At 40.1% G+C, this 20,488-nt stretch overlaps 1 protein-coding gene across 1 annotated transcript; it reads left to right on the top strand.

Moving 5' to 3' along the window:
• The first annotated feature begins 8,927 nt into the window (after nt 1-8,927).
• Nucleotides 8,928-13,099, top strand: slc14a2 (solute carrier family 14 member 2). Its single transcript, XM_020100833.2, has 10 exons — nt 8,928-9,076; nt 9,400-9,471; nt 10,072-10,237; nt 10,429-10,618; nt 10,795-10,923; nt 11,217-11,409; nt 11,562-11,709; nt 11,975-12,109; nt 12,265-12,314; nt 12,402-13,099. The coding sequence occupies exons 1-10, from the start codon at nt 9,053-9,055 to the stop codon at nt 12,807-12,809; spliced, it is 1,515 nt and encodes a 504-aa protein (XP_019956392.1). The 5' UTR covers nt 8,928-9,052; the 3' UTR covers nt 12,810-13,099.
• The last annotated feature ends 7,389 nt before the right edge of the window (nt 13,100-20,488 follow it).

Below are 20,488 nucleotides of genomic sequence, written 5' to 3'. Positions count from 1 at the left end.
GCAGCCTCCTTCATTAATTTATTTAAACCCAGGTCAGGACGTGCAGCCACCTCAGATGCAGAACTCACTAAACCTGCAGAGACACATACCACACTCACACACATAGCATTTCAGTGGTGAGTGGGACTAAAAGAGAAGGAAAAGAACAGAACTGACCTCATTAATTTATGTAAACTGAGAGCAGACGCATTGGAGTTATTGCGGTATACACACACACACACACACAGAGTGATGATATGAACGTTGAAAGAGAGATAGATCAAAACCGCTGCAGGGTTGTATGTGTGTGAGTGTGTTGTGAGAGAGTGGGAGAAATAGCTGCAAAGACATAAAGTGAAGAAATCATATTAACTATAGACAAGGTATTTTAACATTTGCCGCATATGCCTCTTACAGTTGTGTCATGTGTTATTTGTGCAAAGCCAGGGCTTGAGTTTCCTTCCTTTTGTGGTTGAGTAACTACATCTTAAACACACGCATACACACACATGCGCACACATCATACAAGTTTATAATCTTGTGGTTTTTCAAACCCTGAGTAAATTCTGTGCTTTCTGCAAAACATTCAATCCCCCATTCTCTGTTCTGAACTTTATTCTCTGACACCAGTTTCTGTGTTTTTGTTTTAAGCTTTTGTGCATGTGTGTGTGCATGACTGCTTAATGCATATGTGTAAATGTGCATGCATGAATACAGACTGCTGTGAGAGCAGCCAATAATCCCCCCCTTCAGCTGAGGCTATGGAATCTCTGTTCAGCCCTCTCTCTCTCTCAGAGTCCCCCAGCCGTTGGGACTGTTGGCTCTGGCAGCCCATCTGATGCGGCTTCACTGGGCTAAAGATATTTGGGTGTAGCGAGCGCTCGTGTTATTGCTGAGCTCTGGGCAGAGCTGGATCGAGATGTATTTGGGTTGGCTTTCTGGGGGATGAAGCCTGTTTGCCTACCGGGCCGAAGACTCTGCAGGGGGGCCTGCCTAATCTGCTGCACCATCCGACAGCTTAATTAGTGGTTCACTGCTGCACCCACATACAGTCTGCACACACACACACACATTTCCTCTCTTCACACACAAGCATACACACTGGGGCATAGCTCGTTAGTCTAATAAAGAGCCATTAGAAGGTTAAATGTGGGTCTCATTATAGATTAGTCGTTTACTACCATGCATATTAAAGTCTCTTGTGTGATTCTGATAACTGCTCATATTGCTGCGAAAGTGAAGGCCACAGCAGCACGGGTGAATTGTTAATTTACCATGCCATAGCCTGGGATTTGGCCTGTCTCCTGCTGAGAGCATAAACACCATGAGAAATGGATAAAGTCCCCTCCAGTCAGTGACTGAGGGCTTAAATGTCATTACACGATGGTGTCTTTATGTTGTGGGTGCACGCTACACACTGTAAATTGTTTGAGATGATTTTGACGAGCAGTGATCCAAGGGGCTTAAAGAGGAAGAGGCTTGAGGAGGATAAGCTGTGTGTAGAGGAGGTCTAGATTAGCTGGAATGGATTTGGAAGCCCTCATGGAAGCTTGGACTAAACGCTGCATTGAAATGTCAGAGATAATAATTTTACTAGTCTTGTTCCGGAAGATCCTCCACCTAATACCTCTGCCATTTCATTTGAGAGCAGAGCAGTGGACTTCCATCAACGCAAGAAAGGAAGGAGAGCGAAAGACAGAAGAAGAGAGAGAGAGAGAGAGTGTTTTGGCGTGCAACAGAAATACATATATGTTCTCTTTCCATTCTTCATCAGCCTCTATCTGATCCAACCAGCTCTCTTGTCTTTACTTGGACCCTAATAACATTATTCTCTTGGTCACGGCCACATGAAAAACAGATGAGCGTGAGCCATAAAGGGGGAAAGTCAGTTTTCAAAAAAGGAATTAAAATATTGGAGCTGCCAATGTTTTGACTTAGAGGATAAAGCCTCCAGGCAACTAGGGTTGGAGGGAGCGGCTGCAAGAAGCTGTGAGAATGTCAAACAGCAGATGGCTTTACTGACTCAAGACATGGATTAACCATCTGAAGCCTTGTTTCAGGAGTTACAGCCCAGGACTGTCCTACAATGTGAAACAATGTGTTTGCTGTGCATCAATTTGAGAGATTCCCTTCAGAGATGGAGTGCAGAGCTGAAAATGAGCTGAAAGCCTCGCCGACATCTTCACTTCTCCGTCTCTGTATTTCAGCTACATGCATGAAAAAGTAAGACAGAAAAGTCATAATTTATGGCTTCTATTCTTAGTTGTTTGTTAAGTCATTTGTAGGAATATCTGTGACAGTGAATTGTCATTTTGATGTTCTCAGACATAAAAGAAACAATTCCAAATTGATTTGGAAATGCCAAAAATCGGTTTGATGTGTAATGGGTGATTTTTTGTTAGTATATGTATATGTTTGTGTGTGTGTCAGTAATTTGCTGTCAGTGACACTTGGTCTCTTCGCTCACAGGGTAAGTTGCTAATTTATTATCTCTCAAACAGATGTCACATTATGCCTCAAACATTCACACACATCTGCCCATATGTGCCTGAATCAGTCGTCAGTGAATCTTAATCAACGAGAGTTGACGCCTCCAACTGACATTCATCTCTACCATTCACAGGAGAATCTTTATAAAAGCATTTAATGGGACTTATGTTGTTTATCTGCAGGAACATGTTGCATTTCTCCAGATTTATTTATGCACATAGAACTGAACCTTACAGAGGGGAGCCTTTGAATAAATGTGCAACATCATTTTACTTCATAACAGAGCATATCAGTGGAGTCCCCAGTCTTCTGCACCCTAGTGGTAGCTGCTGTAAAGCCCCACAATGCTCTGCTCCATCTTTAAAAAAAAAGAAGATATAAGCCCATATGGACAGAGCTGCATGGAAAAACACATTAATTTATGTTATACATTTACAGCCATCAGAACAGGAAGACATCTATGTGTTATTGAATGTAACAGGTCATTATTTCAATCACAAAATTGATTTTTTATGTTGAGAAACCGAGTTTGTCACAGCCGCCAACATATTGTCAGAAACTGCTACGATCCTATGTTTACAGTGCACCCCTAACTTGAAGTGTGTGTGCGTGTGTGTGTGCGTGTCATGAAGAGTTGGTTTGGCAGAGGGCCATGCAGCTGGAAGCCATCATAGAACCAATTACTTTCTGTCTTTTGCTCTCCCTCGCTCTCCCTCTTTCTTCCCTTCACCCTCTCTGTCGTTCCCTTTATCGTTCCCTTCTGCTCCCATTTTCCATGTCTGTCTGATTTTAATTCTGGCCGGCTTGTCTCTCTTTGTGAACTAAGAATTGCAAAGCTTCAAAGTTTTAACCCCTTCACTCACATCCCCCTCGCACATCACCACCAAACTTACCTCCGTCAACCTTTCCCTGCTCATCTCCAGCCCCCTCTTTCATCCAGACGTACTCCACCCCTCCTTATCATCCTCTTAAATAACCTAGTGTGTGTGTGTGTGTGTGTGTGTGTGTGTGTGTGTGTGTACTTCTCATTTTTCTTAGCACCACAAACCTATTGATTCAGATGTGAAATGTTTGTAAGGCTGCACGTCCTGCCAACACCACTAACAGACCAATTTACAGTAACATGTTTGAGCTGCACCTCATGCCATGCGTGAAGGGCAGCAGGAGTGTAAACAATGATCACAGGTCGTGTACTGACTGAATGTGTCACCAGACAGAGAGAGAGAAAGAGAGAGAGAGGCAGTGAAGGATGGAGGAAGTGAGAGTTAACAGTATAAACAAATGAGGACTGTAATGAGGATAAAGCACCGCAGTGAACAAGTGAGCCTTTGTCTTCACTTATACCTGCTCTCACCCTCTTGCTGTGTGTATGTGTGTCTCTCTCGCTCTCTCTCTCTCACACACACACACACACACACACACACACACACACACACACACACACACACACACACACACACACACACACACACACACACACACACACACAAATGGCTGTATCATGTTTGGGTTTCTGGGAAGTGCAGTTTATTGAATGTAAAAGAGGAGAAACAGAATCCAGCGCTTAATTCAAAGAGAGCGAGTTGGACACTTAATGATGTTTTTCAAGTGGCTGTACCAAAGAGAGTTTTTTTGTCTCCATTTTAACAACCACTTGTGAAAAAACGAACAGAGAAGTGAATAAAAATGAATGACATTAGAATTATTGTTATTGTTTCGGGTAGAAAAGTGAGTCAGTAACCAGTTTTAAGAAAAACACATTAGCAGCTTGATTTGTTATCAGCACAGCTTCAGACAGTCTGGTCACAGCACCACAGAGCCCCGGGGAACAACACCCAGGGAGCCTGCACAGCCCTCCAGGCCCAGCCAGAGCGCACAGAGCCGGGCAGACACCCAGGAACCCCGGACAGCTCCACTGCCTGAGCCAGGGTTCACACACCCTGGCCACAGCACCAAAGTGTCCTTGGGCATGATACTGAGCCCCGACTATGATGGCCATGTATGAGTGATTGAGAATGTATGAATCTCTGTTTGAATGGGTGAAAAACGATACTGCGAAGTACTTTGGTCATCAAGCTATAAAAACACTGTATATATATATATATATATATATATATATATATATATATATATATATAAAGGCCATTTACATACCTGCTGCATAAAATGTCTGCACATGAGGCCATAAACTTTAGGTAAATACAAATGTAGTTTCCATTGCTTTCTCACAACAAGAAAAGACTTTTATTTTATCAAGGCCAATCCGCAAATTCATTAAGAAATAGCTGAAGCTAAAGCTCGGATGAATGTATTTTGGTTTTAAAACCAGGTATCATAAATTTGGAAAGGTTCAACATTAATGTAAAGCACATGTGATTTGTAGTAAATGCACATTGGCATTGGTTTGGTACTTTAAACTGAATATAGGTCAGGAACTGTTTGAATCCTATGCAAATGATAAAATATGAAGGATTAGATTTTTTTATATATGAAGGTGATTATGGTTTACTTAAGATATGGGAGGTTATCAAAACATTTGTGGGAGCATCAACTGGCGTGCAGACATTTCTTGTGTTCTTCTACGCAAAGGAGGATTCGACCATTTTTCGCCATTTATGTCGGCAAAGAGTAAAAATGCAGTGAATGTAGAAGCTACTCAGAAATAGTTGTTGTGAGGGCACACGCATGCACACACACACACACACACACACACACAGTCTGAGTCTGTGATCCCCATGGTTTCACATCTTTCCGGTGGTGTGTGTACTTTGGGAAGAGCCTCATCTACAATTTAATGCTTTGAAATCACATTAACAGCTCCCATGTTACCTAATTATTTCAAATAAATCATGTTTTTGAACTCTTTAATCCTTAATACCACTGATATCAGTGAAGAATAACTGCAACACCCATTATTTTACATGGGATGTTACATGTATGACAATACGTCAACATTTAGTCTCTGACTAGAATAAATCTGAATATTCAGCCAAGAGCCAAGAAAGAAGCTTTTTAATCTTGATTTAATAACCAGTATTTAGCATTGTCCCTTTAGTATTATGGTGTTTTCCTGCTTCCTCGGATTCTATTAAAGAGTAACTCACCAGACTGAAAAGCTTCCCACTCAGCAGCGATGTTGCGTTGTTGAAGAGTGTGGCCATGATTTTTTTAAGCAAGGTGAGAAGTTAAAATCTCTGCAGTTCATTAAAAAGATTATTTTCATATGTGTGAATGTGAGAGTCTATGTATGTTAGCCAAAGAGTTCCCTGTTACAGATTTAAAGAAATGTGACACCTCTGTACACCACACATGGGTGGGTTGGTAACGGAACTTATTGCCAGGTTATTTTAATCCTCATTTAATGTTTATATGATAACAAATTGTGCTAAAAACAACCAGACACAGTTCTTACTTTTGTTTCTGCTCTGTAATAAAATCCCTTCAGCTGAAATACTGGCAGCACTCGCTTTTTTTCAGACAGACACTCACAAATGAAAGTGACAGCACTTTATAGCTAAAGACTGAGAATACAAATCAGACAAATATCATACAAAGAATGTCTCACTGTGTTAAAAGAGGCCGCTCATTCTGAAAAAGGGGCAAATAGTAACAAGTAACACACTCATAACTAACACACACATGGATGGAGATGTGGCCGGGCGTCAGGCCAGATGCTCAGAGAGAAGGAAACTCACATTCTTGTGACGGGGAGTCATCAAGTATCAGGTTCCACAGACTCTGGCAGAGCCCCCCTCACCACCCATCGCACACACACACACACACACACACACACACACACACACACAGAGAGAGAGAGAGAGCACACTGCTGCCTCCTTCTCCTTGTGTGTACATCAGGGTGGGTTGGCTGCATGAAATCACTGAAACTGCTGCCTCTTCTAATTTAGTCAGATCTGCCTCTGGAGATGCATGTGAGCAGAAGTGTCTGATGTTGAAGGCAGTTGGGTCTGATTTGTTTTATTTTGCGAGCGTATCTAAGAGAGAACCTCCACAGTCTGTGGTTGAGAAGCTGCTGGGGCCAAAGCAACTGGTTGGTTCGATCCAGTGCGAGGCCCTCAGGTCAAACAACAATGGACGAGAGGGGGGTGATGAAGGGACACAGCTGATGTGCAATTTTGGATCATTCCACAAGATGTCAGCATCAACCTTCCCTTCTTGAGGCCACTGAGGTGGCTGCTGATCAACATTTCTGTTTTCTCTGTACATGCTCCCCTCTGTCACTCAATCAGTTGGTTTAGTCCACGTTTTTGCTTGACCTCTTTGTAGTTTTTATTCTTCTATTTGTGTTTTACTCTGTTATTTCGTGTTTTTATCTTAATGTTTGTTTTCCACAGGACCTCGTAACTTTGGTTTTGAAAGGTGCTTTATAAATAAAATCTACTTACTTACTTACTTATCTAATTACCAAATTCCAGTTCTACATTTTACCTAATTTATTAAGAAAATATTATTAGGTGTAATTTTAAATAACATATTTGAAGTACTTATTTTAATATTTATTAAGCTACTTCTAGTTGTGCATGTTCATAACTACAACAATATGCCACCAGATAGCATCAAATGTATGATTTCTGTTTACATTGATATCTAAATATGATTTTTTTTAAACCCCATTCTGCATGTCTTTGGACTGTGAGAGGAAACTACAGCATCTGGAGAAGAAGATGAAACCGTCACACAGGACGACCCCGTCCAAGCTGGGATTCAAACCGGGAACCTTCTTGTTATGAGGAGACCTCTATAGTTATTGCATGAAATGTATTAATGCAATAGAATATTAGCTAATGAATCCTAACCAGTTAAAAATCTGCTTATGAGGAACAAGTCTCAAAGAAGACGTGGTGTGATCCGTCTGGGCACAAACGTTTCACCATTGGTTCTTTGTCTGTTATCTAAAGGTTAAAAATATCTCTCTGACCTCCCCATTCTTTTTCCTCCCACCATCAGTGATGACTAGATGTCTGCTGCAGGAATCAATTCTACTCATCAGCTCTGTAACTACGGCCGAGTACAGTAATTGTGTGTAATGATCATATAAACACTAAAGGAACCAACACACCCATCTAAGTATGTGTGTGTTTGTGTATGCATGTGTCTGCTGTTTATGATATCGTGATGTGGATCTCATGTGATAATGATCATTTAGGTCAACACATTTTTTTCAAGATTTTTAAACTTTGCACGTGTGGTCTGTTGTTCTTCGATGACAAAAACAAAACAGAGCAGAGGAAAAACACAAGCTTCCTTGTGCTCCTCCCAGAGCCATGAAACCGTGTTGATATTACTCATCATGACCCGACATCAGTTTAACTAAGATTTAGGTGAAAGTGATTTATTTGCAAAAAGTCTCAACAGAGCATGTTTATTGTGAGTTGCTAGTTTTTCACTGACGCTTTTGTAAAATGTTCTTCCTGTTGGTTTTAAATGCACTTATTTTAAGTCTGTTTATCAAAGGGCTTCTTAGCTCTGTTGGCTGGTTAGGAACCCCACACATTTCAACACAGAGGTCATTCAGCTGAGCACCTCTGTCCACAACAGTGCTGCAGCTGATGATTATTTATATCACTGATTAATTGATAGATTATTTTAATTTAATCGATAAATAGACCGCTAAACACAATTACAGTGTGTTATTGATCAATGAGATAAAGATAGATAGATAGATAGATAGATAGATAGATAGATAGATAGATAGATAGATAGATAGATAGATAGATAGATAGATAGATAGATAGATAGATCAAGACAACATAAGCAGAGAAACTGCATGTCTTTTTAAATTATTTTTATATAAATATATATATATATATATATATATTCTTTAGGCCAGTTATTGATCGGACAGGCTTGAAAGGGGGAGAGAAAGCAGGGATGATACGCAGCAAAGGGCAGTCAAATTGAAACCAAACCTCTGGCCACTGCAAAAGACTCAAGTCCCAGTACTGGCTCAGTTATTGGCTGCCCCACACTTGCAGTCTTAATTGCTACCTTGCAGCATTTGATCCCTCATGCAGCCCCCTCTGGAGGCCCAGAAGTCTTTTTTACAACCTTTTTAACATGTGCAGTCGTTCTCCCCAGGACCCATTAACAGACTTTAATGTTTGCAATCAGAGATGTTCCTCTTCACGTTTACTTCTTATAGCAGGAACATGAACATGTCCAAGGAGACATTAACCTCAGGGTCTGGCAGCGACACAGATATCTGGAGTGCACAGCCTCTCAAATGTTGACTGTTGGACAGCGATCAGGGGCAGATCAGGTCATCCACTCTTGAGTTTGACACAGATGCTTCAGATACTGCATCATGTCATTCAACAAACACCTGCAGCTTTCGTCTGTCTGACAGCATCTTCAGTTCATTTGTGCTTCTAAACATAGGGGGACATAGGGGAGAATGTTTTTGATTGTGTGATGGTGTGATTAGAGAGACATGCCTGCAAGAGACATATTGCTGAATTCCAGTGATTCTTCCAGGAGGAGGGGTTATTTCAGTGGCCTGTTGCTATAAAAGCCTTCGTTGGAAGCTGCTGTTGTACAGCTTGAGAAAAGCTGGCAAGCCATTCATGCCTGGATCACACTGCTCAAAGGTAGGAGTATTTGCAACTGTTTGTCAAGATCCAGCAGGACTGTAAACCACTGTCAAACCTGAGTAAATATGTGTCTATCTGAGAAAATATTTAAAGATTATATGTCAAGCTAGGTCTATCTTTGTATGGTCTTTATTTGATTAATGGATGATTTATTAAAAATAAGTGAAGTGAAATTGTAGTTAAGTAATTCATCTTTGTATAAATAATAATTAATATCAAATGGTTTCTATGTTTTAATCTTTAAAGCCAACATTAACAGGTACAGAGGAAGAGTATTTGCAGCAAAGTGACATGCAACATCTTTCTTTCTGTACTTTCAGGATATTCAGAAGAATATCAACTGCTCCACCTCCACTGATCTGTCCACCAGCTCTCCGGTCAATAGCCTCACTGTACGTCACTGCTCACAGTGCAGACACACAGTATTTTTTTTTTTTTTGTCTCCCACACCATACATGTGTGACGACACCATCAAGTGTCTAATGCTAATGTCATGTTGCTACAGCAACTGGCAATGGGGAATGATATAGCTGAACAGCTACATTCGCTATATACAATATACTGTATACTGTGCTCCAAGATGTGGTTAGCTGATTTTAATTTTAAATAACTTTTTTAAATAAATTAGATTTATTTTTATTCCTTTTATTGCTTTTATGTACCTTAATATTTTATGTCTATTTGTTATTTTATTTATTCTATCCTCAATTAAATTTTTTATGTTTGTTTTAATCTGTATCTCATGTTTATCTTTACACTTTCCACATAGTTTCGCAGTACAACTTGCATGTTACCTCATGCTTTGTGCAGCGCATTGTGCTTCCATCTGGAATTCAATGAGCTATGTACATGAAGCTTTGCTTGCTTGTTTGCTCTGCTTTAGGCCTGTGAGTGACCTGTGAACAAACTGCCTTAACACAAGCCAAAGATAATGAATTTCTTTACAGCAATTCAAGTATCTAATGGATTTCTAACTGTATCAATAACTCCAGGAACTTCAGCCACTGATGTTGCAGGACAACACCCAGGAGGACATGAAGGAGAAGGAGCCAGAGCAGCCTGGAGGGCCCACTGGGCTGCAGAAGGCCAGGGCCCGATTCCTCAAGGGAGTCTCCTACTTCGCTGGAGACATGGAGTTGTTTGGGAAATGGATGGAAAGTAAGTAATCACTAAAGGCTGGCTAAAAAAACAAAACATCCACTGATTATTTCAGTGTCCATGGCTCCGCTTGTCTCTGTGGTTCTTCTCACAGTCTTCAACGATGTACAACTTTTGCCCACTGTCAAATAAATGTGTCTTCTTTGCAACTCTTGGAAAATCAGCCCTTTACTCTCTGCGTTCTCTTTCAGAACAGTTCATCCTGCTGCAGCTGCTGGACTGGGTTCTTCGCGGAGCTGCCCAAGTGATGTTCGTTAACAACCCTCTGAGTGGCCTCATCATTTTTGCCGGCCTCATCCTGCAGAACTACTGGTGGGCCCTCAACGGCTTTGTGGGCACACTTTTTGCAACCATTTCTGCCCTCATCCTGAAACAGAACAGGTTTGAACACTCAATAATTTACAGCCTCCACAGCATGGATGTCATCACCTTGTGAGTTTGTGTGTGGCACCAGGAACACAAAAACATGGGGTGACAATAGATATGGATGACTGAGAAATGACTACGCTATGCAACCGGAATAAAATGTATCTATTCAAACTACTTCCTACTTTTAGGGGTGCAATAGCTTCTGGACTGTATGGGTACAACGGTATCCTGGTGGGTCTGCTGATGGCTGTGTTCTCCAATGCAGGAGACTGGTACTGGTGGCTTCTGCTGCCCAACATCTTCATGTCCATGATGTGGTAAGCATATATAGACTGAGCAATAATGAGAATAAAAGTGCAAACATTGAGAAACTGAACTAGGCCACATAAATGTCTAAAATGATTGATTTACTGTAGTCTGACCTTAAGGGCCAACAGGTCTAAGCAATCGAAAGAAAAATAGTTAATGTTCTCTTAGATAAAGATTTGATATCATATTACAAAAATAATAAGAGGAAGAACCGTGCAGAATGAATTTTGAATGTGACCCAATCACAAGCAAAACAAATGTTTAAATCTAACCCTGCTGATGTTGTGTGATTGTGTTTCAGCCCGATAGTGTCCAGCGCTATTGCGTCTATTCACAGTCGCTGGGATCTGCCTGTGTTCACACTGCCCTTCAACATCCTGGTGTGTCTGCACATGGTCGCCACCGGTCACTACAACCACCACTTCCCCCAAGTCCTCATTCAGCCTCGCTCAGAGCTGCCCAACATCACCTGGTCGGAAATAGATCTACCCAAGGTCAGTGCCAGGCCAGGGTTGATTCTATATGTTCTGTGGGGGGCATTGTACAATACCTTTTAAAAGTGTTGCTTGGTGTTCTCAGTTGCTCTGACTAATGGATCCTAGCTCAGATATAATAATGTTCAACCTTTCTGTCTGTATCTCTTCAGCTGTTCATGTCAGTCCCTGTGGGAATAGGCCAAGTTTACGGCTGTGACAACCCTTGGACGGGAGGAATCTTCATAATCTCGCTCTTCATCTCTTCCCCCATCACTTGTGCTCATGCCATCCTGGGATCTGCAGTGGGCATGGTTTCAGGTGAGACCACACATTGCCTCGACAAGTGGGTTGTTGACAAGGGTGTTGAAAATTGAACACTTCTAAATGTGATTCTGTCCCACCTCAATAAACGGTGCTTCCGATTTCTGCTTCCTGTATGCTGATAGAATGAATTAAAGTCTCAATATGTTCCAATTCCACAGAGACCCAAAGATAAAATAACCAGGGGGTTATTATTTATTAAAAGAATCCAAAGATAAATTAAGTGAATCTCTGACAGGATGGATGTGTTTTGTTTTTGCAGGTCTGGCTCTGTCTGCTCCTTTTGGGGATATTTACTTTGGCCTCTGGGGTTACAACTGTGTGTTAGCCTGCATCGCTATTGGAGGAATGTTTTATGCCCTCACCTGGCAGGTGCACCTGCTCGCCATCACGTGTGGTGAGTAGAAACCAGGAAGATAAAACCACAATCTGAAAATGCATCAACAGGACGATCACATGACATGAAATCATGTCCATGAAACCATTTGTAATCTATGATCACACCCACCACAACGTGTCACCTCATGGTATCTCTCTCCTTCTCCACTGCAGCTTTTTTCTGTGCATATCTCGGATCGGCTATTGCCAACATAATGTCCAGGGTGAGTACTCATTGTCTCTCACTGTATTTAAATATATCAGCACATTATAAACTAATAATCGTAACATGACGTATTTGTCATCTACAGTTTGGTCTGCCAGCCTGCACCTGGCCTTTCTGTCTCTCTGCCCTGACTTTCCTCCACCTGACCACGGGAACCAGTAGGATCTTCAAACTCCCACTGGCCAAAGTCATGTATCCCGAGAAGAACCTGGTGTGGTTCTGGAAGATGAAGAAGGAGGAGAAAATGAAGAAGGCTGAGGCAGAGAGGGAAGAGGCGGAGAAGCAGCAGAAAGCCATCGAGGAGGAACTGATACTAAATGAGAAAGAGCAACTGAGGCTTGAGCTCGAAAGAGCGGAGGAAGGGAACGTACAAAACGATGCATCAGAGGTTAAAAATGAAGAGACAAACGTGGAAGAACAAAGAACCCAACGAGACAATGAAGAAGTCGGACACAACGACCAAATCGAGATCTCTCTTCCTGATAATGTCTAATACTTTATTCTACAATTATAAAACTATATTGAATGTATATTTTTATTAAATAAATATTTTCTAATAACTTGTTTTTCCATGTTGGTTTGTTCAGAATTGCCTGAATTTGAAGAGAAATATGAAATGATTGCAAATATTCAGTGAAATCTGTCACCTGTTCTAATTCTTCTTCTGAGGAATCTGAGAAATATAAATATGAATATATTTTTTGTTGCACAAACATGCACAGGACAAATCAACAATAAAGATTTCCCCTTGATTATTTATAATAAAATATATAAATAAGATTATATTGTGTGGTTAAATTTACAAAACATACTGATGTTAAACATACACTATACTTCCTGCTATATCATGTTACTGTAAAATGACATGAATTATAACAGAGGAAAAAACTGTTTGAAGTGTATACAGGACTTCAGGCAAATGGTGCCTGCAACATTCCAGCAACATTCCATCTCTTAATGAAGCGTATGGATAATGGTTTGGAGGATTGTGTGTGAAGTTATTTGTGTCAAGAGTCAAGCATGTGGCAGCTGACTATAATGTCAAAATGTAGTTAGTTGAATACATGGTTACATAAGGTGCAAACCCCGGTTATTTTGGGAGCACATTACAGTTTGGGTTAAAATGTGCACGTACAGACCTTTGTTGACATGGTAACCAGAGCATAAGTTGTGAAGTGGTCATGAATAAAGAGTTTTGACAGAATAAGACAGTTTCAGAAAGTGTTATGCTGACTCATCTGACCCAACCTCCTCCTAATACAGACGAGTTCCAAGTTTGCCAACATAATGACGAGCCGGAACATTCAGGTGGCTAAACTGCTTTGGTAGCCAAGCACAAGACTGTAGTGAACTCTTGTGATCAAGGAAGATTTGACTTTTGACAATTAGGATGTCAGTCAGCTCTGTTTGTCTTTCAGTTCAATATAGCATGATGGAAAATATATTGACAGATTTCCAGTTTCAAATACAATAATCAACTTAGCAGCATAGCATTCATTCTAAGGGCGTGTATGACTGGGTTAATAAAGTGCCAAGTGTGAACAGCTCTCGCCTCAAGCCCACAATTAACATCACTCTATTTTCTTTTACATGACACCCCCATTGAGCTAATGTTTAGTTTCTTTTTCCCACACATTTGCAATGACTGTATCCATTCCTTGCTATCGTTAACAATAACGCTGATTAATATCTTATTTTATTTTAGCTTTCAGTTTATTTGCATGGGTGAACAACTAGAGCACATATGGTCTGCAATGACCATGACAACGTGTGATCAAAACCTAACAATTAAAAATGTTTCAACTCTGATCTAATTAATGAATGTGGGCTTTAGAAAATATTTTAGTATGGTAGACAAGCTGAAACTTTACTTTTATATTCCCGAAACTGTAAAACTATGGAGACAGAACATTTTACAAGACAAATCTTTCTAGAAGCTCACAGGGCCTTCTTCCTCAATCATGTGAGAGCATAAAGAAGATCAGATAACTCTGCCCATATCAGCTCGAAGCTTTCCTGCCATTTGTTTGGAGAACTAAATCACTGTGAACACACTGGACATGCTGACAGAGTGCTGTACATTTTGACCTCATACAACCAACAAAATAATAATATCTTTCTTTAACTCATTTATGGCTCCTACAAGGGTGATCTGGGTGGGGTTTGGGGGGATGAAGAGGGTGAGTCTTCATTGGTGGTTGTTGATGGGGGGGGTCATGGTATGGGCTGTTTTCTGTTTTGACTTCCTCCTGTTTTGACTCTTTTCTTTAGTCTTTGGCAGAGGGAACAGGTTGGTGACGCACATGCAGCTGAAAGCCATGAGTTCAGTGACAACAATCTGTTGAATGTCTCGCCTCCTCTTCCGACTGGTGCATGTTGTATTCTCCCTGCCATGTCAGAGACTCTATCTTTGGGAAAAACATAATATTTTAGTGCTTTTACTGCACATGCTTTTCTTTCACAGCAAAGTCGCCTGCAAAGTTTCATACTCAGCCGTTTCCTTTTACTTTTGGATTTATTTGAAGTTCATACCCTTGTCTGTGAGGATAAGAAGTAATGCCGGCCATTAATGTCGATCCAATATCCTGCAGTAGTGGAGCAAATCTGTTCTCATGATTTTGTTCTTAGTTTTCCCTCTTGCAGTTGTCCACGGCTGTTTTCTGGTCAGTACAAGAGTACAGAGGCGAAGGAACGAGGTGTATTCCATGAAAGGTGACTGTAACATTTCCATTTTTCTCCCTCTCTGGTGGCAATTTAGATAAATAGCTGCCATGGCCGCCACAATAAAATTTCATGGGGGCTCAACATCCACTTTTTTTTTTAGAATGACTTAGGCTGCAAGTGTGACGTATTTGATGCTTTTATCCAAAGATGCACGTTTGTTATAATTTTTTTTAACTAAGCTGCAGTTTCTCTATGTGTTTCTATAGGACACACGAGGTCAGTTGAAAGTTTGAGAGGAAAGCTCTAATAGTGCAGCACAGCAGTGTTATCAGAGGACTGGCAATGTAATGTGGATGTGGTCTTATCCTAACATCTCGGTAGCGTGCACGTTATCAGAAAATCCAAGAACCTCCCGAGAAGTCTTATCAGACAGACTGGGGAGGAGCCACCAAAACTAAAAACTGATGATTAAAACTGGAAGTTTGCCAATTTAGATTGGATTGTGTGATGACCTGAATAGCAACTTTAAACGGGCACAAATGGCAAATTCAATTCTTTGCTAATTTCAATCCTATTATACCACTTCACATGTTAAGTACCATAGCAAGACACTGGTGAACTTTAAACACTAGATCAGAGAGCAGAATACACTGAAATCCAGAAATGAAATGTGTGTTCTTGAATCCGGTCAGTTGTCAGCCTTGTGAAAGAGCTTGTGTGTGTGTGCGAATGTGAACACGGCTCCAGAGGAGGATATCAGAGGACATTTAGTTTTTGGTGAACAATCCCTTCAAACTCTGCAGGCACAGTTGTCAGAGAATCAACAATCACGAACTTGGCCTAAACTACTGGTCTAAAGTCACCATTGGATGGCAGCAGGGGGGAATGAGAGGTTGCTGACCAGATACACACAAGTAGCTCATGTTTGCATGAAGCCTTCAACAAGCAGGCCTTTCCGTCTCTTTTATTGTCACCTTATCACCCCGCTCACCTGAGCCTCACATTTCCTCATTCAGACTTTCACACAATTCTTTGCGTGTCGCTTTCGATCTCACCCGAATCACAAATGGATAGTTCAATCTGATTTCAGCTGAGGTGACACTGCTGATACTGACAGCCTGACCTCTCTGATTAGCAGGATTACATGTTTCAAATAGTTCTTGTGCTTCTAGGAAGGACCGTGATAATAGAATGACAGAGAGGTCAAGTGGCACGTGGCACACGGGCCAACGTGCGCTTTAAGCATCCTCATAGCATCAGGGTACTGACCTGAGACACATGTGACCTGACAATCACCCTCAATCAGAGGCTCAGCATGTGCAAGGTTCTTTTGTCAGACAAATTCTGAAGTAATGCAATGTGGCCTGATACGGTCATCTTATCATTTCTCTACCAATGTCTGCTGTCTCATATCCTTTGTTTATACTTTGACCAGTGACCTTAAAACCTTAGACATAGCTGCTGATTACATTAATTTCAAGGTGGCGTTATTGATTTTGCCTCCTGATGATAGCATTCTCCAACAAATTGACCTTAATCTGCTGTCTTTGCAGTCACTGGTCATGTCTGCAAAGACATACAAATGCTGAGCAAAGAAATGAAGTATTATTATTAAGTATCATAGAACAAAGTAAGAATACATTTTTTCAGTAAGAGAGGATGGGACATTTTATGTTTTATAACAAATAATTGGAATATGAATTGGAATTAATTTACATATTTTAGGTTTTATTACATTTTTTTTTCTTTCTTTGGAATTTTACATGTGAACCTTTGATGAGCACAAAAATGAAAAATGTCTCATTAAAGTTTAGAGTGAGTCATCTACAATATTGGTGGATATATATATTGTATGATTTTGTGAATATTTGTCATATTATATATATTGATTCCATATTTGCTGTTATACTTAAGGTGCCTGTTTAATATCTGGCTTGGGATAACAGATGATAGTTAGTCTCACTGGTATTTCTGTCTTATTCAGTTGTCTTTTCTTTTGAATCAACATGGTCCACGTCAAATAAACGTATAAAATAAATGTTATTCTCTGAAAGGGAATGCTTAACGTGTCAACAATTAATTATGTAAAAACACAACACCTATGTTGACACTTAAGCAAATATTGAATACTGCCACACTTTTACTCAGATAAAATTTTGAATGCATGACTTACTTTTACTTGAAGTATAATTCCATTGCAGCACAGACAATTTTATTTAAGTAAAAGATTTAAGTACCTTTTCCATCTATGGTAGCAGGACCCACCAATACTCTTGTATAGAGTACCTACCGGCATCTGTAGATTCAGAACATACATGTAGTTATGTAAATGTTGGAGTCATGTGACAGGTTATGTTAAGTACATCTGTGATTCAAAGTTACACATGGAATGTCTATGGAATGAGGACACGCCATAGCAGTCACCTCATCTCTTATGCAATACATATGACTGTAACATAAAGAACATCTATCCACATTCCCATCTAACTGTGCTTTGTTGCAGAACCACTGCTGACCTTCAAAATATACATGCTTTTGTGTCGTACCAGATCACCCGATTTAATTGTGCAACACACACACACACAGTTACGTAGAAATGTGTCTATCTATCTATAGTAATGAAGTAATGAAGTATATTGAAGTACTGAAGTGTCATGTTCAGCATGTTTACCATTTTGGTTTAACTATTTTAGCATGCAATAACATTTGCCGATTAACACAAAACAAAAGCTCGGCTGATGTAAAGTGAAATTTTGGAGCCAGAAGAAAAGTCAGAAGAGTTTTTACTGACAATTGTCTATAGTTGTTGACACATTTGACTCAAAACCACAAATATTAACCTTGTGGTGGGGGAAGAGAAAAGTCAACTAATCACCAATGTCAATCCAGCTAATAGTATTTTGGTTAATATTTTATATTTCTCTCTTTATGTCTGATTGACAATCCCACATGCCATCCTCAGACCCATGCCTCTACCGTGGCTAAAAACTGCTGAGTAATGTCTCACCAACTAACCAAATGTTCCAAATATTATTACGTTTTTTATGATATTTTTATGTATCAGTCCCAGGATCAGTCATCAAGATCCCATGCTTTTACATGTATCAGTGAAAATGTAAAGAAATGTCCTATCTCACAAAGTGATTACAAAAACCCTGTGTGTAATCCTATAGACAACCAAAGGGCGAAAAATACTCCTTGATGGATGTACACTCAGAGAAGTCAAATGTTCATTTCTGTGAGAGATAAAATGAATGAGAGATTTAATTGAAGATAAAACCTTAAGTTAGACTATTGTCAGTTAAAGTAAAATCCTACATTTTAAAATTAAAATGTGGGTTCTGTTCAATTCGATTCGATTTGTATAACGTCACATCACAAAACACAATATCTCACTGGTGAGGTCCAGACCTTACAACTATTGAAAAAAGTGACAGTTCCCACAATGAACAAGCTCTTGGCAACAGCGAAGAGAAAACAATCCATTTTCTTTTACACAGACGTGCAAGTGCAATTACTCTGTGTTATTGCTAAACGTGTTTCAAATGTTACTTGAAAACAAAGATTGAAACTGTTCTGACTCCTCCACCCACAGGCATTGTCTCTTTGCTCTGCAGATTTATGAGTTTACTACTGAGGAATCTCCAAAGAAGATTATGATAACTGAGCTCAAGATGCAAGACAGAAAATGTGTCTGACTTGTCACTTTGAACAGATGAAGCAAAAATAATGGGCTTTGCAAACACAGCAGGAATTGGCTGCATACACACTCAGGTGCTACATATCTTCTCATCATGACTGTTGGATTGACAAAGTGTACCAACAGCTACCATGACATCTGGGCCTCTGGCAGAATGAGTCATCGTGTCATTCAAATGTTTCGTTTTTTAAAGCAACATAAACATAAACATTAACACCATTGTCTCCCAAAGATGGGTTCTGTGTTTTTGGGTAGTTCTCAGTAAGTTCTATAAACAGGATCTTTCTATCTGAGATCTATCTTTCTGAGATCTAGCTGAACTCAACCTAACATCCACAGTCAGGTGTCAAAGGGTCACACGAAGCTGGTTATCAACTCGTTAAGTCAACCCAGGTTATTCTTATCAAGATGTGAGTATGCGCACGAAAGGGGCGGGGTTTACTGCATATGATCAATCACTGACATGAACAAGTTTGACTGACAGCAAAGCCTTATATTTCACAACAAGGATCAAACTATTATATTAAAAAAATAGGAGGAGAACATACACATTGTCCAGACTAAAAGAAACACAGTTACAGCTGCTGAATGCAAGAAACACATCTCTGATTGTGTGAATGTGTTACGGAGCCACAGGTGACATTTAGGGAAAAATATATTACGTGACCACGATATAATGGAAAGGAGATAAATAACTCAGGGCCAAGTAATATGGATCTGTTCTTTACCAACAAGACATGTGGAGGTGAAGTGAAGAATGGAGAGAGATGAAATGTTTCACTTAAGGACATGATGTAGCCTCTATAATGAGCATTAGTTTGACACACTGTCTGAACTGACTGAGGTCACTTTGTGGTGGAAACGTTACATGCGAACGTGACAGTCACAAGGTAAATCTGCCAGCTGGATGTATTATATGTATATGACATGTTTGGTCTGTAGATTTGTAAATGTTTTGGCAAAAATAGCCATGACAAAAGAAAAGACCCAGAACAAATGCTGAAAATCAAAGCAAACGCTTGCTAAATTCTAAATAGCATCTGAGATTTGAAACTGTGCGAGGAATATCACAGAAGCTCACGAGTGAGTCTCATGAGCGTCTGAAGATGACTCCCTCACCAGCGGATTCATCTCTGTATCTGGGCAACAATATGATGTGAATCCTAACAAGATAAAACGAATGATCATCATTCAAGGCAAAGACACTGACACTGTTGAAACGTTGGACAAAAACCAATTGTTCTGGGCCCATGTAGCATCTGTGTCTGGGTCTCATACAGCTTGTTCATTCATTATACTCAGTTTGGATTATTTCTTTTCTTTTTCTCAATATAAAGCCCTCTGTTGTCTTTATACCTTGTGCACTTGGGTTGATTGGCCAGGAAAGAAAGAATGAGAGTGAAAATACTGCCTGTATGATGTTTTCCAGCTGTGCGGCGCTTGGCCAGAACACAAAGCACAAAACAGACTTCCTTAAACACATACTAAATAACACACACACACACACACACACACACACACACACACACACACACACACACACACACACACACACACACACACACACACACACACACACACACACACACACTAGTTTGCCACAGTGGACTGGATTAAAATGCACAAAACCCTGCAGTTGCATAAAGTAAAAAAATCTCTTTTCTAGCTGGACAAGTGGTTTTATTTTGTTTTACAGACATGAAGTTGAAGCTTCAGGCTTTTAAACAATATAATTCCAAATAACATCTCCAGAGTACAAGTCAAACATGTAAAGGATTTTATATCTATGCAGTATCTCAGACTATCAA

This window comes from Paralichthys olivaceus, chromosome 4 (genome assembly GCF_024713975.1).
Source record: "Paralichthys olivaceus isolate ysfri-2021 chromosome 4, ASM2471397v2, whole genome shotgun sequence".
NCBI classification, from domain to species: Eukaryota; Metazoa; Chordata; class Actinopteri; order Pleuronectiformes; family Paralichthyidae; genus Paralichthys; species Paralichthys olivaceus.
This window is presented reverse-complemented; position numbering and strand designations above follow the sequence as displayed.